The 18526-nt window shown below is 25.3% G+C and overlaps 2 protein-coding genes across 2 annotated transcripts in view; both read left to right on the forward strand.

Moving 5' to 3' along the window:
- The first annotated feature begins 569 nt into the window (after window positions 1-569).
- On the forward strand, window positions 570-3001 carry LOC132920449 (aminoacyl tRNA synthase complex-interacting multifunctional protein 1). The gene is made up of 5 exons (XM_060982852.1): window positions 570-858; window positions 1171-1308; window positions 1933-2080; window positions 2191-2342; window positions 2512-3001. The coding sequence occupies exons 1-5, from the start codon at window positions 796-798 to the stop codon at window positions 2869-2871; spliced, it is 861 nt and encodes a 286-aa protein (XP_060838835.1). The 5' UTR covers window positions 570-795; the 3' UTR covers window positions 2872-3001.
- Window positions 3002-6408: 3407 nt separating this feature from the next.
- Window positions 6409-18526, forward strand: part of LOC132921188 (PDZ domain-containing protein 2-like) — a 36066-nt gene continuing 23948 nt past the window's right edge. The window contains exon 1 of the mRNA XM_060984058.1: window positions 6409-6633. Coding sequence (XP_060840041.1) covers window positions 6610-6633 — 24 coding nt within the window. The 5' untranslated portion in view covers window positions 6409-6609. The remainder of the gene's footprint in view (window positions 6634-18526) is intronic.

Consider the following 18526-nt stretch of genomic DNA (forward strand, 5'->3'; position numbering starts at 1 on the left):
GAGAAGTAAGGTGTTAGACTGAAGAGAGAGTAGATTTGGTTACAATTTAGATATCACTATCTACTTTGATAAGTTGATTTTTTCATTAAATTATCTTTAACATTAACTTTTTTTAACAGTTAGGTTTTTGATAGGAATATCATTAATTTTATTGATTCCAGTTACACAGACATTGTATTTTAAACGTGTACCTACGTTTGGTCACAAAAGGAAATTGAGTTACCAACGTCTAATAAAGCAATTTATAAACGTATATATTTCTAATAATATTTCTTATATTTTAAACATGTTTTTTGTAAATTATTATTAGTATAATTTTTTTCTCAAGAATCAGATTAAAATTACACATATTATATAGCTGCAAGGGGTATAATACATGTAAAAAGATAATACATTATAATGCAATATTAAAAACAGAAATCCAAAATCAGTAAAGCTTATAAATAACATAAATAGTATTTTTCCCGTATTTTAGATAATAACGAGAATTCAGCATATTTAATAGTTCCCTAAATACGACTTACACTACTACTAATATTTACTGTAGGTAGTACTCCGTACAAGTCGTATATAGGCAATTAAATATGCTGAATTCTCATAATCATCTTATCGGGAAAAATACTATTCTTGTTATCTACACGCTTTACTGATTTTGGATTTCTGTTTTCAATATTGCATTATAGTGAACTCGTCACTAGGAATATTGCTTTTTCTACATTTTAAATATCGATCGAATATTTTGTGATTTAAAATAGTGTTTTTTGTTTAATTAATTAAATTATAACCACAATAAACATGAATGTTGCAAGAAAACAATTAAACACTATAAAAATTTTTCATGCAAAACTATTGGATACGGTAAAGTACCACCTATTTAATATTTAATATTTTGTTAACTTAAGTCTTTACTTTTTTACTTATTTTATACTTCCTGAAGTTCTGTATAACATGTATTAAAGTGCCTAATCCTTTAAATTTAATATTTGAAAATAAAAACTGATTTTAACTCTAGCTAATGTAGTTATATATTAATTATTTCAACTAAATTTTTTATTTATTTTATGAATACAGATTGAAGTTATTGCTAAATTTGTTAAAATAAATAAAATTATACGTTTAAAATTATATTTGTTTATCTTTATATTTAACTCCTTTGTGCATTTATTGTAGCTAAAACGACTTCAAAATGATCTTGCCAATAATTACAACCAAGATATTGAACGTCTTAAATTGGAACAAGAATTATTAAAAGCTGAAGTTGAAACAGAATTAGCAAAACTTAAAAAAGAAAAGATTCAAATTGGAAGTGTAAGTAAAATTATAATTTTGTATTTAAGAAATTTAACCTGTTTATTGAATTGATTTAATATTAATTAACTAGAAATAATTAACAATACATTTCATAGGACAAAATCCTATATAAACCATCTAACTTTTGATAACTACTTCATTATTTTTATGATGGCGAGATATAATATATAAACTACTTAACAGATATAGTCAATATATATACTATAGGTATTATTATTATTATTTTATTATTTTTTGCTATTAAATAAAATAAAAATAGTATTTCTTGATCATTAAATTACTTGCAAATTTGGGTTCAGTTTCAATTATGTGTTATTAGCTTTAATATTATAAACTTAAAGATAAGAACATTTTCTATGTTCTCTCAATGAATTTTTACAATACTTTAATATTTAAGTTAGGAGTACTTTTATATTTTTATATTTTATACACTCATAACCGAGCTCACAACTATAAAGATTTTTCATAACCTCCTGGCTTCTATCATATGCCATCCGCAAATTTTGCAGTAATGTATTGTTATTAAGTGGATTAAATTAAATTGTTTTATTTTGATTTAAATTATTAAATAAGAAATGTATACATTTTTTAAAATATTATATTAATTTTATATGTTTACAGGACTTAAAAATTGAAGTAAAAAGTTCCAATGATAATATTAATAAAGAAAACATTTCGACTGTGAAAACAATTGCAAATGATAATACTGATGTTAAAAAGAACAATCCACCTTTTAAAACTGAAAAAAAACAAAAAAAAAATAATGCTGGTGAGAGATACAATACATTTAAAATGTATATTTATTATATTTTATATTAAAATAGAAATATGAAAGTATTATTAATTATTAATTAATTGATATGGTAAAATATATTTTAGCTGTTCCTGCAAAAAGTACTGTCACCACACCAGTAGATTTTGGTAGATTAGATTTACGTGTTGCTAAAATTTTAAGTGCTTCCAAGCATCCCAATGCTGATGCTCTGTATGTAGAAACTATTGATGTGGGAGAAGAAAAACCAAGAAATGTTGTATGTATATTGGACCTAAACATTTTATGTGTTATATTTTTCAATCTATATTAAAAAATATTTAAATATAATTAATTTTTAGTATATATTTCTCTTAGAAATAAAAAATAAAAAGTGTATATTTAGCTATACTATTATTTATATTTTACTAATTTTACTTTATTTCTAGGTAAGTGGATTAGTGAAGTTTGTTCCATTAGAAGCAATGTCTAATCGCATGGTTGTATTGTTATGCAATTTAAAACCATCTAAAATTAGAGGTGTTCTGTCTGAGGCGATGGTAATGTGTGCTAGTTCGCCAGAAAATGTTGAAATACTAGAACCACCACCAGGTTCAGTGCCAGGGGATTATATTAACGTAGCTGGATATACAAGATCTCCAGACAAGGTATTGAAAGTATTTGAAGAAATTGCACTAGATTTGAAGACAGATGAGAACTTACAAGCTACCTATAAAGGAATTCCTTGGACTGTAGCTGATAAAGGAGCTGTTGTAGCAAAATCCTTAAAAGATGTTAAAATTAAATAAATAACTTACTTAACATAAAAACAATACTTTATATTTAAATATTTATATTGTATTGTGTCATTATAACTAATTTTTATAGTATTGTATTGGTTGATTAAATCTACAAAATACATTAATCTATGAATTTTAATTTATACTATGTTATCATTTTTATTAATCTAAATTATATCCAGGGATATTTACTTAAATTATAAAAACTATAATCCAATTTTTTGTTAAGATGCTAAAATATAATTATAAAATTATACCCAATTATGTTTTATAGGTAGTATCGAATTAGAGTAAATTTTTACTATGATTATTATTATGTCTGAAACAGGCAACTGAATATTCCACAAAATTAAAGTATACTAGAATATAGACTCAAACTGATGAGCTACCAAGAAAATTGTAATGAGCCACTCTAAATCTTGACCTCTATAAAGGGTAGTTATGTAGTAAAAAATAAAAATTATCTCATAATAATATAAATAATATTCCCTATAAGATATGTACCTATGTAGTAATATACTTTACAAATAAAAATGTGAGTACGTTAGAATAGAAAAACAACTGGTAATAAAAATACATAATATTATGGTTGACCACATAAAATGGTGTTTAAAATAAATCTTTATGATGTTTTTATGATGAAGTAATAACTAGTTAAAAAAAAATTAATGTACATAAGAAATTATATGAAGATATTATTTCATATTCAAATCTACAATAATTCAAACATTAAAAAAATAAATTATAAATTCAAACCAAAAATAACTGCTAGAAGTATTCAAATTGAATCTGATGATTTTATTTTAGAATAGCCATTATTGAAACAAATAGTTGTTAGGTTTGGATTTTTGTAAGCTTCTGATGAGAATACTTAAGCCACCAAGACAAAAAAGTACATTAAAAAAATAGGTGTCTGCTGTTCTGTAAGTGTCAAGTGTATTTTGTCATTAGTAGATCATTGTAATAGGATGTACTAAATCTGAATTCAATGATAAATCATAACATACTTATGCGATGCAAAACAATTCTGAGTGAAGACCTATGTCTCTTTCATTTTTTAGTCTATATTTTTAAAGATATTTTAGTATACATATATGTATATTGTATTTATTTTTATTATGCTGTATGTAAACGGTAATTTATTTTTCTAGTAATAATAATAAAGAATTTTGAAATAATTTTTGCAAAAGAACAATTAACATTTTGTATTACAATTATTTTATGGTATATTATAATTTCATATATTATTTGTAGGTAATTATTATTTATTATAACCTTGAAGTTAATTATGCAGAATGGTGTGAATAAGTTTACCTATCATATAAAATATAATAAATATCTATCAAATGTTAACATAAATATTTGGTGAAAAATTCAAGACTACAATAATTCATTTTTGAATCACAACAACAAGCTAAATTAATTTTATTAAAACTTCATTAGGCCGTAAAAATTCACGTTTTTTTTTTGTTCTTTTCGATTATTTTAAAAAGTAGTTAGGTATCTACTCGGAGTCTCGGAATGTCGTCCACTCATAAAGTACCAACTTAATCCAATTTGAGATCAAAAGTCACCCTCCAAAATTAAAAATCAAAGTATTTCATAAGTACCTACTCCTTAAGGTGTGCACGCGTAAAAAAACACTGTAAAACAAATTGATCTGCTGAGAATCTAAAAAATGACCATACAGTTGATTTAATTTGGCCATTGTTGGTCATGTACTCATGTGTTAAGGGTTGATACAAATTTGATATCTCGGTGTGCTGAACCTACTTAATACGGTCCTGCTCGATATGTTACAATTCTCAGACTCAGATATTATAAAAATAGTACTCTCAAAGTTTATGAACAGGCTTAGAATGCTTAGTTAGTAGTTAGTTTATGTTTTATTTACAAGAAACGATGCAGCTGATATATCATTGTAGGTACTATACGAAATACGATTTTAAGCGGAGACGGTTCATAAGTCACCTATATATTTCCATGCTATTTGTTTTTTGATTTTATTATTAAGTAATTTATTTTACTAATAGTAATAAAGTAAGATGAATTTTTGCCGAAAATATTATCGCAGGCCTTAGGTATAACATATAATAATATACGTAAAAGTTATATAGGTACTTTATTTAATGATATTCATAGTTTAAATACATAATTTCGCCAACTATTTGAACTTGAAATGTTTAAAAAATGTAAAAATTGCTTTTATATTTTTTGATTTCAGTAAAAACTATTTATGAGAAACTTTTCATAGCTATGCTTTTAAAATTTAATATAATATTCCTTATAAGTAGGACTTTAAACTTAATGCACTTACAAAGTACTAAATATGCATGCACTTATGCGCTTATATAGTATAAGTATATTTTAAAAATATGCACATAAATATTGACATTTAATTATATAATAAATGCAATGTTTACGGCAAAATTGAATCAACCTACCGTAATACCTACTAAAGTACTAATAGTAAAATAAATTACTTTAATAGCAATATCAAATAACACATATGAAATGTACTTTAAAGACTAAAGAGATATAGGTTGACAGACCGTCTCCACGCATAATTGCTTTTTGTATACAATAATAAATGATTATATTATTATAAATCAATCAAAAATTTTTATTTTTATTTTTTTCATAAAAACATATTAAGGTTTGTTTACTTATAGATTCACATAATTCTTACTTATTAATTTAAACTACTTAATTAAGACTGAATTAAAGTGAAATTTTCCTTCTCACTTTAATAGACTTAGGATTAGAATGATTAGATTTATACAACTGATTCGTAGAACAAAATCTTAGTTTGATGTTCATTACATAAAATATTAGAAAATATATAGGTAAGTACTTACCTACTAAAATGTTAATGTGTAGATATTTAAATAATAATTTTAGCATAAGATAGTGTCGATAGTGAGATACATCTAATGCAATAGTCACAGAGAATTATTGTAACAGAATTATTCAAAAGTAAATTGTATAAATATAAAATTTTAAAATTTATTTCGCAATAATATGTAATTTAATGATAATATTTTTGTTTAAAATATATTATGCGAGCATGCGGCAGTTACCGTCCAATATTTTAGAAAAAAGTATCCATCGTACTCATCGTACAGTTGTCACTATTGAAAATTAAAATAACCCAGACGATCTTCCTAGTTTTTTGGAAAGCATAAAAGTAAGTAGGTAAATTAAATTAGGTACATATTTATTTGTGGGGCTGCAGCCCTTCTAATATTTTAGACCTAATTGCGCCAATGATTACTATACGGTACATAATACAAAAATATATCATTATACATCCTAGGATAGCTGTCTGCGATGGGTCGCCATTAGCCGATGACTTTGCCGGTTCACGCGTATAATAACAACGCTACATATATATTGGTACATAATAGCCGTACCTGTATAAAGCAATCTATACATGATATATTATATGACACAAATGGAGTAGGTAGGTAAAATAATAATAGGTACACACGAATAATGTAGGACATCGATGCGACGCAAGCGAGACTATTCACTATAGATACAGTATCGTCGGTATAGGTGAAGCGAGAACACCCGCGTGCATTACAATTCCGTGTAGGTATAGGAAGTATAAGAGCCTCACGCGATCGTTGTGTAAATGTGTAACATTATAATAGTCTATTCTATAGTTTTATTATGGTAATATTTAATGATTTTTGGTTTATATTTTGAGTGTCCTTGTGATTCATTTCATAAAATATAGAAGATATGTTCAAAACGGCAGATAAAGAGGTAAGATTTTTACCTTAATATTTTGATAATTAGACACCCGATGGCCGATAATATAATATATTAATAATGACTATCATGAGTAACACAATAATTCGTTCTTAATGCTAGTATATGTATACTATGCATGTGTGTGTTTAAAGTCCACGAGGGAATATTATATATGGATAGGCGTGTGTAATGTAAATATGTAATGTGTATCTACGATCTATACCTACAGGCTATACAATACTTGTATTTCGTATATTACGGTAAACCAATACATTATTAATAATATTTACATAAAAAGTATACATTTAAACCATAATTAATATTTTAAAGATTAAATAAAATTTTTAATTTATCAATAACATTTTTTATAATTAAATGGATGACGATTTTTTTTTTAAATACCAGATACTTATTTATATTAATAAATAAGAATTTATTAATAATGGTATTAATTATAAATAACTATATTTAAAAAATTAAAAATAATATTGTATTCAGTAGTTATTAAAATTCACAATAAATTATATCTACCTTTTAATTAGCTACAGTTATAAATATAAAAATTAAGTCTAACTGAAACTGAATTCAGAATCTTAAGTTAGTTTGATTATTAGCCAGGTACATCCGGTTTGTGTAATCATCAGCTCAGTCTGTTATTTTTTACTCTATCATCTATAGGTATTTAAGTATTTTACAATGCAAATGCTCAACTTTAGTTTTAATATTTTAACAGAGTGGAAGCTGGTATAATTTAATTGTTTTTTATTGCGTATTCTGTATACCTATTACATACAATATATACGGAAGATTGAGAAGGTAATCGGGAGTTATTAAATGTTAAACCTCTAGGATTTAAACCTCTTGTAGAAAAATATTGTTCTAGGAAACAGCGTCCGAATATTTACGTTAATTAGATCCAAAAAATTACTTATTATAGATATTAGATATTTATAATCCATTTCTAAGATATATATATATTTTATACATATTATATAAAATATACTATCTCATTTTGAGAATATAATGCCTAAAATTAATAAATATCATAATTTGTATTCAGTCATCGTAATAAATATTATGATTTATAAAATAGCATTTAGTATAATAACTTTACTATACATATTATGTTTAAAATACAGTGATTCTTAAACTTTTTATTATAGTGATGACTGATGATATTCCAAATTAGATATTTGGATTGTAGTGTAAAATATTTTTCTTATGTTCATTGTGTTCATGTATAGTGTATGTCATGTGTTGTGACTTTAAATAGTTAGTTTGCCACTAAGGAAGTTGTGATTCGCGACCTCAGGGCCCAGGTTGAAAGCGCTGGCCTAAATGATTATGATATACTTGTTTTATTATAGGTAACTCTTACTGTTATACAAAACAACATGTTTTGATATAATATATACCAATATTTAAAAAAAAAACATTAATATTGATATTTATTACTTATAAATTATTAAATACAACATATTTAGTATCTCATCAGTGTTGAAAGTTAGTAGAAAATTATATATTTACTAAAATAAAGCAGTTCCCATTCTTCTGTTCCTATACTTTAGTGATTAACTTGTTTTAAAAAGTAAACAACAACTATATACATATAATATATATTATTACTTAAATTGATCATATGATAAATTATTATAATGAATACACTGCGCGATTTTTTTAGAAATTGATGTGCAAATTGAAATTAACACATAAATGGGTAATGTGTATAGAAAACCTACCGTGTAATGCATATTTCCATAGGCTTAAAATAGCGTTGGACTTGTTTATACAAAAGTAAAATAATATAAGCAACAGTTCCTATATAGGTGATAGGTATTCCTACATATTATACTATTATAGTGAACTAATATATGAGAGCATAAAATAAGTGTGTATACTATATGTAGGTACTTTGAGTATCTCTACTATTTTGTTATTCCGTGAACTTAAAAAGCATAATTTAAAATTTATGCCGATGTTGTAAATAGGTACGTGACGGGGTTTATGTATTAGGCAACAATGACAATAATTTGTTTTCATTGTTAGACATTGATACACTAACTACATACATTGTATTCCCGTCAGTTTTAGAAAGTGTCGCAATCTTTCGTTTATAGGAGACTCTGCAGTTTGACAACTATATATATTACATACAGGTAGTATAGATACTATAATAAAACGATTAAATATGAATCCTAAACAAAAACCAAATTATATTATACCTATACAGGTACCTACACTATGTTATAGTATATTATAATATATTTTTATATAAATAAAGAATACGTACATTATATATTTTTGTATAAATATAGAATACGTACATTATAATATAAACGTTTGAATTTTGTCCTTCATTATAAAGTAATAGGTTTATACTATCGTCGAATAGGTACTATACATTTTAATTTTTAGTTTCCAAAAATATTATCATAAATTCTATATTCAACTGCATACCGTATTATCTCCACTCTCGAGTATTAAGTGTCTACATTAATAAATTTATAGGTATAGCTATTACACATGAAAAGAAATTGTAGCCTACTGTAGAGCGTGTCAATAGTTTAGAAATTTGTTTTTTATCTGCAGTATATACTATACTATATATATATTATGTATATAAAAAGAAAATACCTTAAGTCATCTATTATAATTTTAGGTTGGTATTTTCAGAATATTCTTTCGTATTTCCTAAGTAAATTCTTTTTCACAATGTTTTGTAGTAAATAGATAGTTGAAAGAAGAAGATATTGCTATACGTGTATCATATGTATGTAGGTGTAGCAAGTGAACGAACACACGTTGCATACAAAATGTCTTTCACCGGGGTCAGGTGAATTGTGCTAATTTTTAAAGAAATTCATTTTCAAAGTCTATTCGAGAGGTTTCTCAATGGAAACCAAATCCTATTACGATTGACAACTAATACCTATTGACAGGTCAAATTAATTACATACTGATTATCGGTAAACTAGACGTATTCAGGGAAGACACCTTTTTATTTTTTTTAAAAGACCACCCGAGGATTTTGGGTGCACGCTTTTGTTGTGCTATACTGCTATATCAAAAAAAAATATCGTTTCTCGAACAAATTAACTTTTTGGTTTACTTTATGAGGTTTGTATATGCCCAATAATAATTGAATTTAAAAAGTCTCCGGAAAAAAACCTTCAAAAAAGAATCACACCAAAAAATCTCCAACTCAAGAAACAAAATTCCTAGAATTCAATATCATTCCATTTATTCTATACAGCATATTTTGTCATACGAGTTATTAAATAAATATTTTTAAAACGTCTACAACATTAGTTATATTTAATTATAAATACATAGGTAGCCAGGTAGGTAGGTACTTGAGATTTAATGAATATAATATATTTAAATATTTAAATATTGTACAAGTTCAATAATTATTAAACATTAAAAATCAAGAAATATTTAATTTTAATGTTTAAAATAAAAATTGAATACATTGTCAATATATTTTTTTTTTTATATTATGACTTATGAGTTATGTTACTATTGTGATATGACGTGTGATATAAGATAATATCATATATGTATCATGTTAAAAATATTGTTGTTAGGAGGCATTTTAAAAATTTTTACCAGATACAATATACTAAACATCGAGAAAAATAAAATGTAAAATTATTACCTGCTTTTGTAATTTATTACTCTGTACGTTAAACAAAAGTTAAAAAAATTAAATTAATAAATAATAGTTCCCTAATTATACATTTAATTATTACATCATTTCCTCAAAATTTTAAATTTTTAATCAGCATAATTTATAAAAATACAATATTTTGGGGGTTTTCCCATTTATTATTTCTTGGTGATTTTTTTCCGATTACCTAATAATATTATTTGTGTTTCAAACAAGCAATAGTTGAATAGTCAATAATCATTTATTGCAGTATCATACTGCAAGTTAGTATGATTTCGCCGATTGTTGATCCAAATTCAGATTACACTAATTGATAATACTACCACGACTGTAATAGTGTAATATATATAATACCCAATAGGTTCTATACTTATATATTTTATCAGTGTACATTTCCAGGACCCTGCAGCTTCTTCATCAACCAAAAAAAATATATGAGCATTTCATGATAGGTGAGAATTAGAAAAATTTTAAATCTTGACAGCACAAACATTTACAAGTCGTTATAAAAAGGACAACCTTTTTGTGCATACAAAATGTTATCCACCTAAATCAACAAAAAAAATCTAAAATTAAAAATATTTATTAATGTTCGAAATATACGAGGAGGAGCTGCAAGGGCGGTACGCAAAGGCGCAACTAGAGCTCTATTACTGGGTAGGCTAAATTGATATCAGAAACCCGTGGGGGCTTTGCCACTACATCACAAGTATTGATAACATACAAACCTGGGTAGGCTACAGACAAAACTGGGTGGGCTAAGTCCACCCAAGACCCTCCGTGCCTATGGTGGTACGTTTGATACATCATACGTCATATTCTTTATCATTTGAAAAGAATTCAAATTTTGTTTGTGTTTGATATTTTATTTCTGTCCCATTATATTATGATAAAATAATATTATGCATTACACTTTGTCATTTCGTAATTACTAGATACTATAGCCTATAGGTATATTATGACATGCTTACGCGTGCTAAATATCGAAGACAAAGCGTGGTCGAATGACGAATTGGTATCTGGTAATTAATAAAGACTACAACCTAGGTAAGCGCAACCATTCTGCTCGCCAATCAGAGTAAGGATCACAGGGACTCGCGAAAAAAGAAAATATTCCGCAACATTCGCGGGTATAGTATCGAATGCGCTCCGACGAGATTTATTTTATCGTTTATTCGTTTAAGAATTTGAGATCGGCCGCGACTTAGCGATTGTTGTCTGTAACGACTGACGAGTCACGAGTGTGACAATATTATTCAGTTTAGTTTAACACGCGTACCTATGGTTTTTATATTGTTTTGTGTCAATTCGTTCTCAATTTATTTGTAACGCGACTCGATCGGTTATGCTATACGCAAGAAAATAATAATATATTTTAGAGTACCGTGTCGCGACGAAACGACTGCGTTACAGCGTGTAACGTTTGATATTCCGCTAATCGCTATAAACTATAATTATAGCTAATCATAGCTGACGGATTTAACGCGGATCCGGGTTTGAATTTCGAAGTGCCCGTTATACAATATAGATACTTGTAAATTGCAGTCTGGAATATATTTATCATATTAATATAAAATATATTATACATATAGTCATATAGAACTTCGTATCTCTACGTAACTGGTATGTTTATTTGTATTAATCATTATTACCTATTCGTTTTAAACCCACTGACGTACAACCGGATATTTTAGTATCATGATTTAAGATAAATCTTAAATCATGCTTAGTATTAAGATCTTAGTGCGTGGATAGTTTATATAATATTACTTAATATAATATACAAGTTGGTAATACCTGCACTTATGTTGACTTTATCGCTTATTATTTTCGATATAACTTTTTTTTTTATTAGTATCTACTACCTACATTGTATCTATTATCTACGAAGTCGATACATTGCAATAGAGATATCTATAATAGTTGTTCAATAATTAGTTTAATTTTGAATTGTCATTAGTTATTACTCATTACTTATTAGAGTTTATAGATGACAGAAATTTGATGTAACCCATTATGGTTTATTCATCAGATTAAAAAAATATTTATCATTTTTTTAAACACCTTCGTGTATCTCAAACGATATAAACAAAAAAGAACAATCAAGTATTAGTAATATTACATTTTTTCAAGTATTTCTTGGTTTATTTAAACTTATTATTTAAAAGTCATTATTTTGTTTTATTTTTTGTTTCTATGATGGCTAATTTATAGTTTTATGTTTCTATAAATATCCAGCCATCCAGCTAGTTGAGTAGTCGAGCATGCACGAAAACAAAATAATATAGTGAAGTCCTGTATGGCTTACCTTAAATCCTTTACAGGTTTATGTTTATGTATAAGTCGATTAATCATTTAGTAGATACTACTCCATTATGTGATTAATATAATGTGTTCAAATACTAGTAGATTTGTAAGTGTTAGTATTTAATTTGTGTAATTGAGTAAGTATGTACATATTTAGTTTAGAAGGAAATACTATCTATTTTACTTTATTAAAGCTTTATAAGACTATGATCCAAAAACGTAATTTAGATTTTTTGCAAAAAAGAGATATTAGCATTGAGTTTAGTTGATAATTAAATTTAAAAATATGTACGCACTGTTGTACAGTATAGTCAGTAATACTGTCGAGTGTACCTCGACATTGAGAAGGTCACTAATGGCCAATGGATGTGTTAAATTTGAATTCAATGATAAACCATCATACACGAAAAACGATTCTGACTTGAGACGGGCTATATTATCAGCCTTTATTTCTAGGTTTATTTTACTTTATATATTTATATTACTATTGTAGTATCTAATTTATTTTAATATTATTTAAAAACAATTTTTCAAAAAACAGTATTTATTATATTAGTTATATCATACTATTATAGTTAGTATATCATATATTATTGTTATACAATTTTAAGTCAATATCGATTTATCCTAGAACGGGATGATTAAGTTCGTGGTATAAATAGTTAGGCAAAATAGGATTATACATAATATAACTTAAAATTAATCTAAATACTTTGAAAATTTCGTGTATCTATAATTATTAAGATATGCAAAAGTTTCTAGTCTCCAACAATTTTTTTGAAGTAGGTACAACGAAATAACTAAAATCGTAATTTAATTATTTATTAGATTTTTAAGTTTCGGAGAGAACAACATTCGAGAAATCTTGTATTAAATTATCAATTTTTTAATTACGAGTATTTAAAAACTGAATAATAAATTATAAATACGAATAAAAGTGTTACATTTTATGGTAGAATATAGGGATCCTGTATAATAACCCAAGACGGACATTTCACTTACTTAAGATACTAAAACTTAAAATTTTTAACTTTTTTTAATTTTAAAAGATGTTATTAGTTTTTGAAATAATGAATAGGTTTTTAAGTTTTAAATAATTTTATGTTTTGAAAAAAATTACTCTGTATATACCTAGTACAGTAGTACAATCTAAGTCCAAGACATTAATTCAAAACTGTGTTGCTTATCTGTAAAATATCATGTTTTTTTATTCAATTTATAACATCTTGTTAGTATTTAGCTGAGAAAATTCCTTTCGATATAAACTGTTATATATCAAATAACTCAAATACTTTCATTCTCAAACATTTATCTCCTCTCTCAATTTTTTCAGTATTTCGTTTTTATAGATTTTTAGTGGAAATTAAGTTTAATAAAAATAATTGTAAATTATGTAAATTACGTCATGTCGTATTAACATACTAGACACTTACACAGTGAGAGACTTCTCGGTTTTTTAAATACCTATTTATTTGATTAATAAAACACAACAATATAATAGTTTTTCGTGAAAGGCACGAAGAATGATAAAACAAAAATCTCATTTATAGAAAACTCATCATTGTGTTTTCGTAATATATCTATCTCACTCTCTCTCAATATATATATATATATATATATAAACACTAATAGAGAATATTAGTGATATTATCTGTTAAGTTCATATATGGCTCTCTCTATATATACGTATTATAGTCACACTACCACACTAGTCAGATAGACGACAATAAATACACTTAGAATGCTATGGGTTCTTATGAAAGAAAGTGTGAAAGGAAAACGCAGTACCTAATATCTATTCGAAAGGCAATTTTTATACGAAGTGCTTTCAATTATTGACACCCTAGTAGATACAAATGTACATTGTGTTTAAGTAAAAATGTTTAGTCCAATATCAGTTATTATCTTATAATTTCCACGTATCTTATATACGCAATTTCGATTTTCTTTATTTATCCTCAATAAACGTATATTAGTTTACTCGAAAAGTCATAAAGTAGTTAGTAAGTATATAACTATAAGTATCTATAGTTAACCTAGTTAAGTATTATTTCTTATTTGCGATTTATTTTTCATCATAATTTGTAGACTATTGTCATTCTTACTTGTAAATTGTTTTGAAATAATATTTTGTTTTATTAATTAAAGTTAAAATATTATTTTGGTCTCTGAATGAATATAATGACCATAAATCATCATTAGGTACTCATTAGTCTAGACTCTAGTTATTAAGATTTTAAATTAATAGTGTTATTTAAATTAAATATGCTATATCCTTGTATTTTGAGAAAAATTAGTAGACAATAGTGGTTTTGTAGAATTTAATAAGCCAGAAGGTCTGTTGAAGGGCAAAACATTAACATAATTTTGTTTTAATATAATTGTGGTCTATTAAACTGGATATCTAAATTTTATACTGATACCTACTTCTTTCTAATGATGAAAACTGTTGGCATAACTTATGTTTTTTTTTTAGTAAATAATATAATTTATACCTGACTAGGTACTAGTATAAATATCTGTAGATTATATTATTATTTATAAAAACCACAAAATACTATGTAAGTACTAAATGAAAATATAAATATAAAAATATAGGTTTTTAAATTTGTTATATTTACAAGATTGAATTCAAATTTTTAAACATGGTTAGTACGTCATAATAAAGGTAATAGGTATATTGTAGTATTATGCATTTATATACACAGATGCACTAAGCCACGTAAATAATCTTTAAAATGAGCATTGAAAGCAATTTTAATACTGTGTGAATATGATTTTATTCTTCGTTTAGATTAGATGTCCTGAGAATAAAATAATAAAAAAATATTGAAGTATTAATATAAATGATAGCTTGATGTTCAAACAATGTAGCTAACTAGCTATATTAAAATACAATAAATCGTAGTGGTGGTGATAAAATACGATTACTGTAAGTAATATAAGTACGCCTCGCTGTACCTGTACGCACAACACAAATTATATATTGATATCCAACAGAGTCTAACTTACGTCCATCCACATATAATACACTGTATAAGTATTGTGAGTGATGTATACATTACCTACAATCCACCTATGTGTTTATGTAGTCATGTAGATGTAGGGTGACCCAGTTTGGTAGCGTAATTTTATTTCTCATTTCTATATGCGATAAAAAATAATTAATTTATCATAATACTGATACACGGGAGAAAGTTAATTTTGGATTTTAGTTACATATTATATTGGGACTATATTATATAGATATCTAATATCAATGTATAATTCCAACAAAGAACTGAAATTAATAGTGACATATTAAAATTCAATTGAAGTATTTTTGTATAGATCTTGTATTATTTATGCTTACTATTATAGTAGTATTAATTTAGGTAACATTTTTTATATGATTTAAATATCAAAGAAACAATAGCTATTCTAATCACATTGTTAGCTTGGTAGTTACTAAGTGTTAAAATATATATTAAATTTAAAATCTCAATAGTCACTTACTTATTTTATAACATATGTAAAATTAAAAAAACTAGATACGTACCTATAATATATATATTATATACAAACGGTATATATCTATATAAATAATTAATATGTTTAAGCTAAATAAATATACAAAAAACGTTTAAAGAATTTAAAAAATACAAAACACATATGATTTAAGGCTTAAGAAATTAGATAAAAGTAGATTATAATATTAAAAAAATTTTAAATCATATGTAAATTAAAATTAATTTAGTTTTCGAAAAAAATGTACATACATTGTAATTTACTATACTATACTATAGATTCTATATATTTTACTTCACTAGTGATTGATGAAAATTCTTTGTGGGGCCTAGGGACGACCACAATTTATAAACCATTGAATGAGGCAATTAAAAAATGATGCGTCTACTAATTGTATGTATTACTACAAGCCAGTCATAAGAGTAGGTATATGTTTTAATATTTAATTGGTACTAAAGAGGTAAAATAGATCAACAAAATATGTACAATATACATAGACGTTAAAAAAAATATTTTTTATCCATATGAATCTATTCAATTATTTGTGAAACTTATAAAAAAATGAAGAAATATACCTCGGTATTGATGCATAACGTCTATATATTACTAAATTCTTTTAGTTATATTGATTTTTGATCAATTAAAAATGTTCTTAAAAACCACATCAAAACATTTTTTCCTTTATCTTATACTATAATTCATAATTAAAAATTAAAATTAAAAACACCTCTCCATAATACACTCATCCTGGTTCTATTATTGAAATTAAAGTACATATCAATATAATATTTTTACCATAACAATTATAAAAAATAATAGTTTGTATTTTGTCAGATGTATTCGTGTACTTTTAAATATTTTTATATTTTAGTCATTTACGTAATTTATAATTATTAATAACTTTTTTAAAAATAAAAATATTAAAAAAAGCATCTGGGAAAACAGATAATATTATTATTTAGTGTTATGGTAACGTCTTATACTTTTAAGTAGATGCCGGATGTTGATGCCTTAAAAAACCCATAAAAATGCATTAAATATTTTGCATTTACAACTTAAAAAACACAAAAAATGCCCTAATATTTTTTTTTTATTGTCGCCACCGTTATTGACGTATTATAATTTACATACCAATATGTTATGATTATATTTCATATTAGGTATTATCAATTTGTGGAAAATATAAAAATATAATAATGAAAAATAATATACCTACTCATATTACAACTTCAAGAATTTGTGGTAGGTAAATAGAAAAATGATAAAAATGTAATTCAGTTGTAATGAGTAGGTGGATAGTTAAACTAGCTTTAACATAACATATGAATGAGAAAGATCCAATATTACATCCAAGCGGTATAACGATTTGAATCCACAAAAACGTCGGTGTGAACAGTCCCAAAATTTATATTTTTTAAATTTTCTCCAAAACTATTATAAGTAGTTAAAAAGTTGGCCGATAGCTCGTTAAAAAGGGATTATCAAGTAGATACAAAATGTGAGATTAAAAATTTTCAAAAAAAATTATTTAATTTCTCAATGTTAAAAAAATAGTTATTTTTTGGTAGATTTTCATTTAGCGTGGTAGATTACCGAAACTGGAGAACGGATTTTGTTATTCGGGGTCTTGTTAGATTCACATTGGCTAGGAGAAGTGTATCAGTGAAGATTTTCAGAACTTTATCTTCAATCTTTAACTCACTATAAAGCTGAAAAACATAAAAAACGCCTAATAAAATGTGTTTTAATTTTTTTGAAACTCTGTAGTGAATTAACTATAAAAGATAAAGTTCTGAAAATCGTCACTGTACTTTTCCTAGCTAATGTGAATCTATCAAGACCCCAAACAACAAAATCTACTCTCCGGTTTCGGAGATCTATCTCACTAAATGAAAATGAAAATAAAATACATTATACATACAATTAATACATTTCTAAAAATTGAAAATCAAGAAGGTCTACTTGCCGATTTCTGACTTGGCAAGCATTTTTCATTTAAATTTCAAATTTTATTTTACTCAATTGATAAAAAAAAAAATAATAGTAAAATATGCCCTAAAACTTCAATAAATGTCTTAAGAATTCACAAAAATGATCTTTGGGTTATTAAATACCTTCTTTAATTTGAAAATAATTTTTGTAAGTTTACCATATTGGGTATTCAAACACATAATACATACCGATTTATTAAATGACGATTTTTGTTATTTTTTAATCATTCAAAAAATATTAATCATAAATTATAAATACTAAAAATACTCCAATATTACTTAGATTATGTTTTCTATAGCCATTTAATATCTTAAAATTTTCTCATTTTTTTTTTATACAAATCTTGATAATGATTTTTATATTCAGTCAAAAAGCTTAAAAAGTTCAGACAAGATTCCTCATAAGTTGTACCTATGGTGGTAAAAAATA

This window comes from Rhopalosiphum padi, chromosome 2, assembly GCF_020882245.1.
Source record: "Rhopalosiphum padi isolate XX-2018 chromosome 2, ASM2088224v1, whole genome shotgun sequence".
In the NCBI taxonomy this organism is placed as follows: domain Eukaryota; kingdom Metazoa; phylum Arthropoda; class Insecta; order Hemiptera; family Aphididae; genus Rhopalosiphum; species Rhopalosiphum padi.

Excerpts from the sequence above, each read along its gene's own strand:
- LOC132920449 (XM_060982852.1), top strand. The coding sequence starts at position 796 with ATGAATGTTGCAAGAAAACAATTAAACACTATAAAAATTTTTCATGCA. Across the intron at positions 859-1,170 it reads ATGCAAAACTATTGGATACG|CTAAAACGACTTCAAAATGA; the intron begins GTAAAGTACCAC and ends CATTTATTGTAG. Across the intron at positions 2,081-2,190 it reads ACAAAAAAAAAATAATGCTG|CTGTTCCTGCAAAAAGTACT; the intron begins GTGAGAGATACA and ends AATATATTTTAG.